Consider the following 16,745-nt stretch of genomic DNA (forward strand, 5'->3'; position numbering starts at 1 on the left):
TGTCAAATAAATAAATAAAATCTTTAAGAGAAGAATTTCACATTAATAATTATATTCTAACATACACTTTATTAATGTGCAGTTTGTAGCAAAACGAAATCATTGCATTTAGGTTGTTTTTTTTCATCAGTTTGTTAAGCACATAATTGTTAAAACATTTACCTTGGGTGCACCATCCTTTTGTATCCCTACATCATTAGTGGCAATTCCTTTTACACTGTTGTCTTCATGAAAAAGAACCTGAAATGAAAACATATTTGGTTATCACCTTATGATTCATAACCACCCTGAAAAGAAGCAATGAACAGCTTTCGATATTTAAGAAACCGAGTACGTTTTCTGGGTTATAGAAATAACAGGCTTTAAAGTGTTTAGGCAAGAAAAGAGACATGTTTTAAAGATACTCCTTTCTAGAGTATAAAAGAACACAGCTCAAACAGCTGGAAATAAAAGAAATGCCACAACCTTGATGAAGAAGGAAGGGGGCGGGTGCCTGGGTGGCTCAGTGGGTTAAAGCCTCTGCCTTTGGCTCACGTCATGATCCCAGCGTCCTGGGATCAAGCCCCGCATCGGGCTCTCTGCTCAGCGGGGAGCCTGCTTCCTCCTCTTCTCTCTGCCTGCCTCTCTGCCTACTTGTGATCTCTGTCTGTCAAATAAATAAATAAAATCTTTTAAAAAAAAAAAAAAAGGAAAGTGTGAAGCTACCATGAAGTCACTAAAGAAACCAGTCAGAATAAACAAAGAGCTCTGAAGAGATCAGGTATCAAAGACAAGTATACAAACCCTGAAATCAGGGCCTCTAACAAGTGAAGACCACTAGTGTTGGGTGGGAAGACAATAGTGTCAGGAAAGCTTCTGTTCAAAATGAGCTAAGATCCCAAAAAACAAAAACCAAAGAAAATGACATAACAAAACAAAACAGAAAGAGGTTCAAGACACTCTAAATGTGATTAAAGTTTATTTCTGGAGCAAGTTAGATTGGCGAAACTGGTTAAAATTGTAATTTGGAGGATGAGAAACAGCGATGATCTATAATTCTTACTGAGTTTCTGTTTCCTCTCTGGAAGACAATGTCCTTTAGATAGGAAGTACAAAATATACGCTAGCATCACACAGACAGCACAGGAGTGGGAAGGTAAAGTAAGGTTCAGCAGCAATGGATATGAAAAGAAAAACATAAACCTCTTACTTCATATTCTGAAAATGAATCAAGAGTAGAATGTGGCTTTGAACTAAAACTGAAGTCTGGCTCAGAGTACAAAAACACCTGACAAACCTGACATTAATCTATTGATAATGATCTTTAAGGGACTAAGGAAAAGAAGAGAGGTATAAGAGACTGTGTGTATGTGTGTGTATGTGTGTGTGTGTGTGTGTGTGTGTGTGTACACAAAAACTGAAAATCATAGATTCTACAAACCACCTACTTGTGATTTGATACTAATCCCAGGACTAATGTTAGGAACATTTTAACCAGGAGAAATAAAAAACCCCACACTTGGGTCCAAAAACCCAAATGCATGTGTGTGTGTGTGTGTGTAAAACAAAAATTAGCACAGCAGCAAGTATAATACAGGGACCTATGTGTTTTATTTGACTTACATACTTTAAGCATAAAAACAAATAAAAAATTTTTTGAATTTTCCCTGGGGCCAAAACCAAAGAAAACTACCCCTCCTGTCAATTCTTTCAATCATTTCCTTTAGAAAAGTTAACTATAAACTCCTTTTCTGCCTCTCTCAGATATAGGAATGTTTTAAAAAGTCTTATTTAAGACTCTTGCCAGATCTGCATCTCAGAAATGTGTTTCCCAGAGGCATTGTAGACATATTTGAAATCTGAACACCAAAAAGAATAGTGTCCTATTTTCCTGTCACTACAAGAGCCTGGGCTAGGTGCTTGGCTCCAGGTGGTACTTCTTGTCAAAAAGATACGAGAAATTTTATTTTTCCTCTGGATAAAGACAAGTAACATGTATGTGATGGATTATATCTGTGTGGCTATGTAAGAGGGCAAGATGTCTTTCTGTCTTGGCAATCTCCCAGCAGACTGCCTGCGACATGCACTGCAGTCTTGGTTTAATGCTTATTAAACAATAAAAATTTTAAATAATTTATATAGGTGATTTTTCTGGGTTGGCAGGAGATTTTATTTTTAATCATTTCTCCAAAAAACTTAGTGAGAATCAACAGTATGATATGTTTTCCAAAAGCATTATTTGGAAAGAATTAATAGAAGAATGTTTTCTAGAATGAAGAAAGCAAGAGCCCGGCTCTATACTAGGCTTGAAGCAGTTTTTTCATTCTGGATGCCACTTTATAAAGGGGATAAAAAGGGAATGCATTCAGAGGGCACTGAGAATAATGAAGGAACTCAAAATATATGTAACATCATGGCTGAAATAACTGAGAATATTTAACCTAGGAAAGATAAAAACACCAGAGTGAAAGGGAGAAGAAGAGAGTGGGGCATAATTATAATTGGAAAAGTGTCCTTGGAAGAGGGCATTGATTTGTTCTATGTAATGGAAAACAGAATATGTATTTCAGCAGAAGAAAGAGAGTGTTATCAACAATCCAAACATCAGCTAGAGATGATCTCATCCTCAATGCTGTGCAGTTGTAAATTACACAACCATGTGATAACGTCAGGAACATTATTCAAGATAAGGAATTCAAGTACTCTTTGGATTAGATCTTTCCGAGATTCCTTCTAACCTTACAATTCTAAAATCTTACAGCTTTTCTAAAATATTTATTTCTTTACTTCTGTACCATTCTTGGTTTATATTTAAAAGAAAAAGAGACAACTTCTTATAAACATTAAAAAATACAACTGTACAAACCTCAGCAGCAGCATAGCCAGGGTATACTTCAACACCGAGGGCTTCTGCTTGTTCTCCCATCCAGCTCACTAAATGTCCCAAGCGTACAATGTAATTGCCATGATTATTCATTGGAAGACCTACAAATATATGCTTAATTTATCAATCTGATATTTTATTGATAAAACATTTCAAAACCATAAATACTTAATTTAAGAATTCTAAACAATGTATAATTTCTGTGTAAATATACACATCATCCTATGGTCAAAATTTCATTTAAATTCTACAACTTTGGCACACAGTTCTAATTATTGAATTAAAAAGCCATTACAATACTAAAGTAAAATTTTGGGTTGCCTTATAAGGCTATCTCAATTCTTCTAGATTGGAAGACAAAAGAACTAGGCTCTAGTCCTGTTTTGCTACAAGCTACAAGATGAAATGTGGTTCCTTCCAGGTACAGAATTCTAGGATCCTACAAATACTTATCACACCTTACCTGGAAGAATTGGCACAGGAATTCTGTATTTCTCTGTTAAAATTCCAAATCTGTCTTCTGTTACAGGAGTGTTAAGTGGAGCCTAAAAGCAAAAGAAGGAAAGAGAAGGAAGCTTTTAGTTCATATTTGTAATGGTAAATACAAATAATGAAAAAACTATGTCAAAAGGGAAAGTGAACTACTCTCCTCACTTTTCTTTTATTTCCTTTAGAAACTTGGAACTGCAAATCCTCTTTGTCTCTTTGAGATGTATGGGAATCTTTTTAGAACCTAAATAAGCCAGTTTTACATCCCAGAAATCTTTTTGGGGGGCCTTGGAGACATCTTGGACATGGCTTCCTGTCTCTCTGTCTCTGTGGGAGTTTAGCTTAGGTGCTTGCTCCAAGCTGTAACCTCCTGCCTGATGAAAACATAAGAGAAGTTTTATTTTTCCTTTGGATGCAATTAACAGGTATGTCATGGATTCTATCTGCTCAGTTATATAGGGCTCTGAAAACCTTTTTCTATCACAACTGGTATTATGTCAATAACAATTCACTAATAACTATTTTTGGTATAATAGTGAAAAGAGAAAGTTAATTAGATGTTAAGTATTTCTAGTTTAAAGGAGCTTGGTATTTTAGAAAGAAGAGCACAGATGAAATTCTTAGAATTCAATTTACTCCATATAGAAATAATATAGAAATTATATAATTGTTGACATTTACAAAGTATATTCACGGGTAGTGAATATTCAAGACTTGGCAGGCGTAACATAACCCATCTTACAGAAGAAAAAGCTAGGATATGTAAAGTGTAAGATTTTAACCAAAGCCATATAAATGATGAAAGCAGTAAAATTAACATTCAGTTCTCTGCATATCATACCAGTGCCTTTTCTTCTTAGGTTATGAGAGACCATATTCATTTATTCTTTGGAACACTTGATTAGATTATCCTCTTTGGTTTTAGATATTACAATGTCCAAGGAAATTTACATAAAACTTTATTAAGAACAATGATATCAACACCTACGGAACAACTTAGGAAATATGCTCATAATCAACCGGCTGTATTTTATTTAGTACAAATATTCTAACACCTTCTCAAGATAAGGCCTTCTTATAAATCCAGTACATAAATACAATGTGTAGAAGGTATTACATGAGTACATGAGTTAATATCTTAAAATTGTAAATATAGTTGATATAATTCAATTTTGGGCCCTTTTTAAGTTAAAAAATACTTATCTATAAAAATCCTCTAAGAGACAGAATTACATAAAAAGGTTTTTCTATATTCTAGTAGTTTGGAAATAGATACGATAAAGATTACATTTTGTATAAAAACCAATTTTTTCATACTCCCTTCTCCTTCCAGTCTGGGAATAATTCTTCAAAAGCACGTGGATCAAGGCAAGCCCCTGAGAGAGTATGCGCTCCTATTTGAGCAGCTTTCTCTACTAGACACACACGGATGTCCTTTTCATGTTTAGTAGCCAACTGCTTTAGACGAATAGCTGTAGAGAGTCCTGCAGGGCCTGCACCAACTATAACTACATCTGCTTCTTCTGCAAACCTCTCCATGTTCACTCCTGGGAGGAAAAAATGATTTAAAAAATACATGAAAATTCTGGGATGAATATGATCTGATAAAAATCACAAACACTCACTATGCTTTAGAACATTTACAGAAATTGCCTCTCTGCTTTGCATGAGAATTATACTAAATATATTATTGTATTAATTGGATGTTCTTTTAGGTTCTGTTCCAGTGTCTATCTTATTTTTGCTTCCATAAACCACTTTTGACTTTGAGATATACTACTAAAAACTTTGCAGATATTTTCTTATCTCAATATCAATATGTAATAGATTTGGTAAAGCTATGAAATATTATTAGATGATCTTATACTATCATGAAAAATATTTCCACAAAATGATATAAAGTATCTAGAAAAGCTTCAACACTTCTACAGAAATTATTACTTACCTTCCCATCGCTTGTCTTTATCCCGGGGAAAAATAGTATAGTGGGTAGTAATTCGAGGTACAACAGAAGTTGAAGACCATCTTGTATGACACAGAGGTAGATGATTTTTCTTAATTTTTAAGGCATGAAAGCACTGATATGCTGCACAAAAATTGGTATTTTTTTCAATTAGCTTTTCTCAGAGTAGACTAAAAAAACATTTTTTTTTAAAAGGAAAAAATTCTAGGATTAGGAATCAGATCTGGTTTCTCTTTAATTTTCTATTAATTAGCCCTAAGACCTTCATTAACCTCCTTAGATTTCAGTTTCCTCATCCAAAAAAAGGAGAGGGTCACTAAATGATCTTTAAGGTACCTAACGGATTTAAAATTGTATGACCCACATGATGTCTTATAGTTAAAACTTGTTTATATTCTCACTGTATCAATCCTGCAGACAGTGAATGGTTAGATCTAGGCTGTTGAGCCATTATTTGTGATATGACCTGAAACAGACTGTACTATTTCCTAGATGAACAACTTAGCTTCTTCTCATAAACCAATGTTTTCAAACTATATTTAAAAAGCATCTAATAAATTAATTTATTCAATTTAGCTCATATAAAGCTTAACCTATGAACAGGATAACCATAAAATTTATCAACCAAACTGTATGTTTTTAAAAAAGATTTTATTTGCCAGAGAGAGAGAGAGGGTGCATGTGTGCACAAACAGGGGGAAGAGCAGGCAGAGGGAGAAGCAGCCTCCCTGCTGAGCAAGGAGACTGATGGGTGACTCAATTCCAGGTCACAACTTGGGTCTCAAACCCTGGTCATGACCTGAGTCAAGGGCAGACACTTAACTGAGGCACCCAGGCATCCCTAAACTAGATACTTTTGAGAGTAATAAGGGACAGTATTAATGATTATGCTGGGACAACATGGGCAAACTAGGTTTTATGGTCAGCTTTTTAAACAACTGACTCTCCGATATGGCAGTATCTTCTGAGAGCCTTAAAAATGTACATATTCATTAGTAAGCAAATAGAAATAAACAGAAGTGTGGAAGGCTTTATCTGCAATAATGTTCATTAAAGCTCTTGTCCTTGAACCTTCAGTTCTACCTCTTCCTTCCCCTATCTGAAGCAGAGACCATAACACACCAAACGTCATAGAAAGAAGTAATTAAGTGGGAACTTTTCTATTTCCTTGGCAACAACCTCTAATGTAATCGGTATTTGTGTCCACTCTTCATTTATTTTCTAGGTCACAACAGATATCTTTTCACTTAGAATAATGATGATAAATAAGGCTTAGCCCTCCCAATTTCAGCGGGACATCAATCTATCTGAAGCCTTCCCTTTCACCTGCATCTTCAATCTGTCTCCCTTCTCTGGCACTCTTCTCCTTGATACTTTTTCCCATTATACACACACACACACACACACACACACATATAAAGGCAGAGAATAGCCCAGATACAAAAACTTGTATTGGAGTTATAGTAATTATGAGTCTGTTTTAGGAAAAGGAATAAAATAATCAAAGGAAACAAAAGGAATAAAGATTTCAGAAATAGAATATACATAAGGATTTTCCATATGCTAAAGATGCTGTTTCTAATCAGAGAAAAGAAATGGTTACTTATTAAATGTTCAAAGATAGGGAGAAATAAATTTGGAAAAAATTATACCTTTCTCTTCCTATCAAAATGAATTCCATATGGCCTATGATTTTAATAGAAAAAGTCAAAGTATAAAAGATTATGTTGATACATCCACAGATTGTTTCTCCACTTTTGAGTGTGGACTGCAATTAGTGACTAGCTTCCAATGAGTACAAAAGGGAAAAATATTAATTTTACAGTGGAGAAATACAGAGACCCTTTAACCAAATGATTAAGTTTATCATTATTGGCAACAAGACATTTTGGTATTACACACTCCCTGATGTGATAAGAAGGGCTCTTTACCTCTGTGGTATACTTCTCCCAAAGCTGTAACCTTGGTCTAAACATGAGAAATCATCAGACAAATTCAGATGAAGGACATTCTACAAAATGCCTGGCTAGTATATATTGAAAGTAGCAAAGTCGTAGAGACAAGAAAAGACAGAGGAACCTCATACACAGCTGGTGGAAATGTAAAATGGTACAGCCCTTTGGAAAAACAGTACAGCCATTTAAGGCAAAACCTTAAACACAGTTTCCACAGAACTCCCTCCCAGGTATATACCTAAGATAAATGAAAACACACAAAAGCTTATATATGTATCTTCATAGATGTATTATTCATAACAGCTGAAATATAGAAAAAGCCCAAATATCTGTTTGTGAACGGATAAAAAGTGATATATTCATACAATGGAATATTATTCAGCAACAAAAAGAAATTCAGTAGTAATAAATGCTACATTATGGATGAACTTAACACTATGCTAAATGAAAGAAGCCAGCCATGAAAGACCACATATTATGATTCCATGGGTATGAACTATCCAGAATTGACTACAGAGAAAATAGATTAGTTGTTGCCCTAGGGCTAGAGAGGTTGAAGAGTGATTACTAATGGGTGTGAAGTTTCTTTTGAGGGTGATGAAAATGTTCTGAAATAGATTGTTGTGATGGTTGCATGTGTGTGTGTTTATAGTAAAAACCCTGATTATATATCTTAAAGGGTATGACTGTAGAGTATGTGACATATCTCAATAAAACTATTATTAAAAATAGAAGATTTACAATCACACACAAAAAAGATTATGAGGAAACAAGAATGTGGAGCAACTGGCTCTCTCATTCATTACTGGTGGGAATGCAAAATGGTACAGGCACTTTGTAAGACAGTTTGGCATTTCTTACAAAGCTAACCACATATTAACAGATGATCCAGCAGTTGTACCCCTTGGCATTTACCCAAATGAGTTGAAAATTAATGCTCAGACCAAAACCTTCAGTCAAGCAGGATGAATAAGCTCTGATATCTGATGTTTAATTCCATACCTATAGTCAATAATAATGTACATTTAAAAATTTGCCAAGAGGGTCTATCCCATGTTAAGAGTTCTTATCACAGTAAAACAAAAGAAAGAAAATGTCCAGGTTAAAAAAAAAAGCCCTTCACATGAATGTGAATGTGTATAGCAGCTTTATTCATAATTGTCAAAACTTAGATGTCCTTTGACACGTGACTAGATAAACAGATATACTGAGGTGCATACATACAATGGAATACTATTTAGCACTAAAAAGAAATGAACTATTAGACATGAAAAAACATGGAGGGAACTTAAATGCATATTGAAAGAAGCCAATCTGAAAATGCCAATCTACATACTGCATGATTTCAACAATATGAGATTCGGGAAGAGGTAAAACTATAGAGACATTAAAAACAGTGGTTGCCATGGGTTTAGGAAGAGGGAAGAGGGATGAATATGTGAATTTGAATTTATTATATATAAATATAAGCATTATATCTGCAAATGAATAAGTTTCTAAACATGGACTGTAACAAATAGTAAAGATCAACAAAGACTTTTGCATGGATTTGAAATGTAAAATCTAATAAAATTTACATTTTAATGGTCATAATGAAGAGTTAAGAATTTTTAATTATGATAGCATGCCTTACCTTTCATGACTTTATGGAAATTGTGGGGCAGCTACAATCCCCACTCACAGTAAATACATAGGAATTCAGATGATCCCACAACCCAAGCTCTCAATCCTTCCAACATCAGACAAACTCTGAGACTACAATTGGATTTGAAATGATTTGTGAAGTAATGGAAACCAAGCTGTGATGAAAAAAGAATTTTCTTTCCTTTTTCTGATTAAATGGAAACATACAGCCTTGCACGGGTTATTCTTTAGCACTCAACTGCAGAATGAACATATTTTTATATTTTACTCTTTCCAATAAAGTAATTTTTTTAAAGCAAAAATCTGGCATCAGACATCAATAATTAAAGATTGTGATGAATACAGGAAGGGAAGAAATTTAGAATGGCTGAACTCTAAAGGCTTTTAAAAACTAAAAAAAATAATCTATTTTGATAATCTTAGAGTGGCAAAGGCATACTAAAAATTATAGTATTGGGAATAATTTTTAAATTATTATTTCATATATCCTAAGTCTTGAAAAAATGTACATTAAGACACATAAAGGTATTATAGGGGAATTTAGTTCTAGAATTCAAATATAGCATTACCATCATTCAAGAGAATATTAAATAATTATTCATTTGTATTTTTATTATTAAGAGATATTAAAATCTTTGTCTTATGATGAATTGTAGTTTAGTGTGTAGAAGTTATCATTTGCTGCCGAAAACTGATGATTCGGTATCAGATAAAACTAATTCTATTGCTTATACAGCTAGTTATTTTCTTGAGAATATCTGGAACTGGGTAGTTCGATTTCCACCACGGGATTAAAAAGCCACAACCTTTACTCCCTTTCTGAAAACAAATCTGACATTCCACTTTAGATATTTGAACAATTAGGCATGTTGAATTTTTGGTAGAGAAGTAAGGTTAAAAAGTCCACTGACCCCTCATAAGATCACCATATCAAAGTCACACTGCCAACATATTTGTGTCCATCTCCCTATTGCCAGTAGGGTTAACACTGAGCTATGAAAATGACAACGATTTAAGTATGCATGGAAAATGGAAATGCTGGGGTGCCTGGGTGGCTCAGGCAGTTGGGTGGCTGCCTTCAGCTCAGGTCATGATCCCGGGATTCTGGGATCCAGCCCCACATTGGGCTCCCTAAGCAGTGGAAAGCCTGCTTCTCTCTCTCCCTCTGCCTGCAGATCTACTTGTACTCTCTATCTCTGTGTCAAATAAATAAAAAACCTTTAAAAAAATCTTCTAAAAAAAAAAAAAGAAAATGGAAATGCTAATTTTGGTGGAATGTAATTAACGCTTGGCCCAAGAATGATTTCAGCTAAATTAGGCAGTAGGGCAGATACCATCTTACTATTTTGATATTTCACAAAACATAAAGTGTATCTACACATTAGGCGTAGTAATACATGCCCAAGTATCAGGAACTTTAAATAAAATTCAAATTTAACATATGGTGGCCAAATCTGACAATTTCTACGTGCATGAAATGTACATAATAAGAACATCCTTGAATTTGCAATATGTATACTTGTCTATTCTGTAACCAAAAATTAAAGAAACTAAACCAAAAAACTAAACCAAATGTGACAAAATGCAAGATCCTGTAGTGAATCTTTTTGAATGTTTAAACCCTTTTTAAAAAGTAAAGCAAAACAAAGACCACCCAACTGCATTATTTTTAAGAGGAAGAAAAGGTAATGAGGTATTTTCACAAGTCATTGTGATGGTTCTAGGAGCACCCACAACATGATAAGCCTCTAAAGTTAATTTTAGACAATGTAGAAAAACTCCTGGCTCCAGATATAAACTGGTGACTTGGGCCACGCATATGGATGATGTGACAGATCAGACTTCAAATTCTTAATGGACTGGGATGAATGGCTGCAAAGACGAAAGTTAGGACACGACCAAGAAGAAAAATGTGCAAATATTATTTTATCCATTCCAACAATGCAACAGAAAACACACGACCTTTGGGATAAGAATTAGGACCAGATTTGGAAGGGGTTCGGGAGTCCACGGGAGGGCCGTGTTGGTAAGTTTCCTCCGCCCGTGACCTTTACCCTAGTTGCCAGTTCTTCCAATTGGGACAGCTCTATGGGGAGGAATCTAGGGTCCACTGCCAGGTATGGACGGCGTGACCTTGGCCCGAGTTTAACCTGAGGACTCCAGGAGAGCAGGTGAAGAGAGGTAGGTGTCTAGAGCCCCCCCGCCCCCCCAGCTGTAGCCCTGTCCGTTCTGCCCTAACTCCTCGACCTTCCTCTAATTATCCCCGCCCGGAGTTCCCTCTCACCCGGGCAGGACAGCTTGGCTAGCCGCACCAACATATTCTCTGGTCCCAGGACCGTCGGTGGGACACAACGGAAGGACTGTCAGTAGTTCACCGCGGGTGCTGGACTGAGCTCTAGGCCGCGGGGGGCGCCATCACCTGCCGAGAATCACCAACACCTCCGCTGAAGTTTGCCTCTCAGTTCTGCCCAATGTTTTGGCTTCGCGGTGTTCCCGCCTCTTTCTTGCTCTGCGCCGGCGCCGCACAAGACGCTACGGCCGGCAGTGACTTCCGGGTCACGTACCGAAAGAGGAAAAGGAAAGGGACTCCCAAGTCTCAGCACGATCCCGGCTTCAGGCTGAGGATTGGTTCTCCGTTTGCGTCTCACCAAGGCGTGGTGAGGACGCGGGAGTGCAGGGGAGAGAAACCCATAGATCCCGTGGTACACGCGTGCGCATCAAAAGTAGTGGGCGGTGTAGTGACGCATACAGCATTCTGGGAGTTGTAGTCCTCTAGTCAAGCGCCTTCTGAGCCTGGCCGGAGATTGGCGCCGGAGCGATGTACCGCCCAAGGTGATTGGCTGTCCGGAAAACACGACTTAGTATTCGCGGACTTGGGCAAAAACCCGCAAGGAGACCGGGCGGGACTTCAGGAGGGAGGGGGCGGGGCTTCTGGGTGTTGGGCGCGAGCAGTTTGAAAGACGGTTGGTGTCGGTTCGGCTGCTGAGGTCCGACTTTGCAGCCCCATCCCTGCTCAATGGCAGACCCCGAGGAGCTGCGGATGTCTTCGCCGCCCCCGCCGCCCCCCTCCTCTCCCTCGTCTTCAGACGCCTCGTCAGCGTCTTCCCCCGGCGTTCCAGTGAGTTTGGGCTGGCCAGTTCCGAGCAGGAGCAGCGGCCGAACGGTGGACCCTCTGGAGGAGGTGGAGCTGCAGATTGGAGACGTGAGTGTCGCTCGACGGGTCCCGGGGCCGCGCCCCCACTCGGCCCTTGTTGGGAGACCGTTGCTGTGCCAGGGAGGGAAGGACCAGGAATCCGCATCTCGCCCTTCTGCCCCCAAGGCTGTTAAGTAAACCGGAGACCCGAGGCCCCGTGTCCACCATCCCCGAGGACTCCGTGTTTAGAATTAGTGTTGAGGAATAAGGGGTTGTTCCTCCACCACTAACCGCCCCCCCCACACCTCCCCACCCTTCGCTGTTTTCTTTTTGTCTCGCCTTCGGTTTCAATCATCCTCCGTAACCTGAAACCACAGAGCTCTGCTGCGCGGACGCGTGCTGGCGAGGTCTGCCCTCTCTTCCTCCTCCTCGTCGGCTGGTGCTTAGGATCAGGCTGTGATTTCTTTCCTTGGGTCTTAAGATCCCGCTGCTCTAGTTGGCCACCTGCCAAAGCCAGCTGGCAATGCTATTCTTGCGTGTCTCAGGCTTGCTTTGCGCTGGACCCAGTTTGGAGGGGTGACTTAACCGCGCCTGTCGTCCAGATTGGTTTTCCTCCACGGCCGGGTCCGAGACCTCCCTGTGATTGCTAGAGGGCACACTGTGGTTTCTGTGGAGTCTCGAATTCCACTGACACGCACCCACCCACCCCCAGCGGAGTTTCAGTAAATAAGGACTCTTGGCTGAGTCGAGTGAATGAGGTATGTAGGATGTAATACTCCTGGGAGAACTTTGTGGAATAGACCCTCCTGGGCAGATTGGAAACTGTGGAATGAACTCGATTATCTCTCGTTGCTTAATAAGTTTTTTTTTTTTTTTAAGATGTCTAAAGTGCTGGTACAGCTTCAATATTTGCTGAAGGAGACTGGTATTAAGAGTATGTTGAGTGGACTGCTGATAGGTTATCTAGGAAGAGTGTAATTTTATATTCTAGGTGAAGAAAACATTTGAATAAGAAGTGAATTCCACGAAGAGATGGATATTTTTTGTATGCTGCCTTGGTTTGTTTTGATTTTGTTGATTTATTTGGCCGTTCAGAGTATCTGTTCTTTGGTCTGTACATTTTCACCGTCTAAATAGTGTTCACAAGTAAAATTAGCGGGACAATGCCCTTGTTACCTAAATATCAGTGAGCAGTTTGTCAAGAATTAAGTCCCTCAGATGCTTCTGGTACTTAGTGTCAAGGGCTCCAAGTCCTCTTTTTGAGCTAAATGAGTCTAGTGAATTTTCTTCCTTTTATTTTTCTTCTAAAGATTTAATTTTTTAAAAGATTTTATTTTATTTTATTTGACAGACAGAGATTACAAATAGGCAGAGAGGCAGGCAGAGAAAGAGAGGAGGAAGCAGGCTCCCTGCTGAGCAAAGAGCCTGATGGACCCTGGGATCATGACCTGAGGGGAAGGCAGAAGCTTTGACCCACTGAGCCACCCTGGCGCCCCAAAGATTAATTTTTTTTTTTTAAAGCAATTTCTACACCCAGCGTGGGGCTTGAACTCAACAACTCTGAGATCAAAAGTCACTTGCTTTCTGTGATTGACCCAGCCAGGTTCCCCTGGTGTATTTTCAATTAAGAAAAAAAAAAAGAAGTACTGACTTGTTAGGTCTGGTGCATAATGGGTATCTCTCCAGCAGACATTTCTTCAAAGCTTACTTTAAGGAATTTCTTAGGTTCCCTAAAGAAGCTAGTGTTTAGTTTGAAGATTTTTTTACGTTTATGGAAAACAAGTTGGGCATGGGAGTCAGGGTTTTAAGCTATTTTTAGACTATAAAATGAGATGAAAATCTGAAAGATAAACATATTATTTGACTTTTTCTCTCTCTCTGTATTTTTTAAAAATTTCAGGCAGCATTTTCATTAACCAAACTTCTTGAAGCCACATCTGCAGTATCAGCTCAAGTGGAAGAGCTTGCCTTCAAATGTACAGAAAATGCACGTTTCCTTAAAACATGGCGGGACCTCTTGAAAGAAGGCTATGATTCTTTGAAGCCTGACAACTGATTTGACTGTGTAATAATTCATACTTACTCATTTTTGATATTTGCACATGTACCATAAGTATATGGTTGTCTCCAGCAGTTCTATATATTCAGAATGAAATCATCTTGGTTTTCTCACTTTTGTGAAAGCAGAATACTGATTCTGTTTTTCATGCTGGATGATACTTATCTTTAAATATTTTCTGTCCTCTAAACATTAAAAGTCTATTTTATGAAAGTTAATTTCATCAGTAGATAACGTTAATAATGCTACAGTGTTACCAATAGAAAAAAAACATGTAGATCATTATTCTGTTTGATTTCTCAGAAGATGTCAGAAATGCCAGCATTTGAAGTTGAGCTTCATTTTATGGACCAAGGGAAGTAACTTTAAAGTTACCAGTGTTGGCCCAGCTCCACCACGGGAAGTTCCCTGGAACTAATGATGTGGGAAGTTCCCTGGAACTAATGATTGTGTCTTATTTCTTTATCCCCAGCACCTAGAACAATGAAAGTGTAACACAACAACTAGTAAATGTTTGAGAATAAAAGAGTTGACAATACAGTTAAAAGCTGTTTTTTTTTCACATGAAACTTATAATTGTTTTTCTAAAAATATTTGAATTAGAACCTCACAGACTTTTTAAGAAGACATTCTTTTCTTTATAGGAATTTGCAATTTAACTGATAACTTTTAAAAATATAAATATTTTTTATTCTTTATGATGCTTTATGAAAAGATTTTACTTCAGAACATGAAAGCCTGTCTGGAAAGAATATATATGTATATATATAAATTTTTTTCCCCTTTTTATTTCTCAGGTTAATTGCTATGTGATGTTGTATGTTTGATTGTTCTCTTTAAAGTGCCTTATCAAAATTATGGCTCTGTATTACTGCTTTTTGAACTTTGCACATAATAATTCTAAATTCTAAATACAATCATTCTAAAGATACTTTGTTTTTAATGCATCAAATTTAAATGATGTGATTGGTTTCATATTATTTGACTTTAATGACAATGTTCTACTCAACTTGTCCCATATCTTAGATTGTTCTTTTTGCTGGTTTATGTCATATAATTCCCTATAACTTGTAGGCATCTTTGATATGGTATCTTAATTCTTTTGTAGATATGGAGATGTGTATAGAACTATATTCTAAAGCTCTATAGTGGGGACAAATGGATGGACAAAGAATAGTATTGTTTAGTATATTAGGTCATAGTTCTTGATTAATTTTTTTAAGTTAAAGATAACATATAAGGTGTGTTTCTACCAAAGAGATACTTATTTTGATATTAGAAAAATATTTTTCTTATGTGTCATCAAAATTGCAATTTTCAGAATATACAGAAATAAACATGTTCAAAGCAGATTTTATTTTATTTCTTTGGGTTCATTATTTTAAAACTTTTACTGAAATATTTAAAACATAAGAGTAAATTATTAGAGGACATATTCCCACCGTGCAGATTTAATAAACGTTAGCATTTGGTTATACGTTCTTCAAATCTATGTATATTTGTAAATGTTAGTTACATTTGAAAGTTTTGTTACCTTTTTGATCCCATACCTTCTTCTCTCCCCAGAGGGAACTGTTGTTCTAGAAGTGGTATGTATCCTAGTTTGTGTTCTTATATTTTTAATGCATATGTATCAAAGCAGTACAAAATACTGTTACATGTATGTGGTAGCTAGCCTGCAGATGGCCACAATCGTCCGACTCCCGGTGTTTATGCCCTTGTATAGTCTCACACATTAAGTAGTGCTGACTTGTGTAACTACTGGAGATTCAGGAAATGTAGTGCGTGATTTCTGAGGCCATAGCTTTGTCCATTTTTCTATAATTTTTTCCCTTATCAGTTTGTAAGTATTATGTATTTTGAATACTAATGATCTGTTATCTGTGTTTTAACTATCTTTTTGTAGTTTGTGATTCATCTTCATATTTGATTGTGGAGTTTTCGTAAATAAAAGTTTTTAATGAAATCTTACCAGTTTTTCCTAATAGTGCGTTCTGGGTCCTGTTTTGAAGGGATACTCTACATCTTTTAAACATTTTTGTTTTTAATGTTTAGGTGCTTAATCTATCCGAATTTTGCTTTTGGTGTTGTTTTGGGATCTTATTTATTTTTGCATGGGTTTTGGTGTTCTTCCAAGTATCAGTATTTTCAAATGCTATCTCTGTCATTGAAATACGCTATAAATGCTTGGTTCTGAGATCATTCTAATCTGATCTCTTTGCTAACCCCATGCTAAGATTCCCTCTGTTACCTCTGTTATAGCTTTATCATAAGTATGATCTGTACTACTTTGATTTTGGTGTGTGTGACTTCCTCCTCCAACCATGTATATATTTTTTTATGTTGGAAAAGAAAAATGTTAGTTCATTTCTAATTTTGTTGAATTGTGGTCAGCTGAGGTTAACCCCTGATTTTAGGCAGTGAGCTTTCTGTGGACACTTACTTTTTTCCTCACTAAACTCAGCTACTAGTGTTAAGAGTCTGGTAGGCCCAGAGCTCAGCTTTGTTTACAGTTTCTGTTGCCATGTGTGGCCCACAGAGAAGTTCATCTTATTTTTAAGAGTTGCTTTTTGGAAAAGTATCCTTTTTTTAGGAGTGCCTGGGTGGCTCAGTGGGTTAAGCCTCTGCCTTTAGCTCAG

General features: G+C 37.1%; 2 protein-coding genes across 2 annotated transcripts in view; one reads left to right on the forward strand and one right to left on the reverse strand.

The window, feature by feature from the left end:
• ETFDH (electron transfer flavoprotein dehydrogenase) overlaps window positions 1-11,410 on the reverse strand; it is a 29,472-nt gene extending 18,062 nt beyond the window's left edge. The window contains exons 1-6 of the mRNA XM_059374520.1: window positions 11,199-11,410; window positions 5,298-5,438; window positions 4,670-4,899; window positions 3,327-3,408; window positions 2,846-2,964; window positions 163-240 (exon numbers count right to left, since the gene is read on the reverse strand). Coding sequence (XP_059230503.1) covers window positions 163-240; window positions 2,846-2,964; window positions 3,327-3,408; window positions 4,670-4,899; window positions 5,298-5,438; window positions 11,199-11,232 — 684 coding nt within the window. The 5' untranslated portion in view covers window positions 11,233-11,410. The remainder of the gene's footprint in view (window positions 1-162; window positions 241-2,845; window positions 2,965-3,326; window positions 3,409-4,669; window positions 4,900-5,297; window positions 5,439-11,198) is intronic.
• A 327-nt stretch (window positions 11,411-11,737) lies between these two features.
• On the forward strand, window positions 11,738-16,077 carry C1H4orf46 (chromosome 1 C4orf46 homolog). Its single transcript, XM_059374552.1, has 2 exons — window positions 11,738-12,116; window positions 13,948-16,077. The coding sequence occupies exons 1-2, from the start codon at window positions 11,931-11,933 to the stop codon at window positions 14,101-14,103; spliced, it is 342 nt and encodes a 113-aa protein (XP_059230535.1). The 5' UTR covers window positions 11,738-11,930; the 3' UTR covers window positions 14,104-16,077.
• Window positions 16,078-16,745: the final 668 nt, after the last annotated feature.

This window comes from Mustela nigripes, chromosome 1, assembly GCF_022355385.1.
Source record: "Mustela nigripes isolate SB6536 chromosome 1, MUSNIG.SB6536, whole genome shotgun sequence".
NCBI lineage: Eukaryota > Metazoa > Chordata > Mammalia > Carnivora > Mustelidae > Mustela > Mustela nigripes.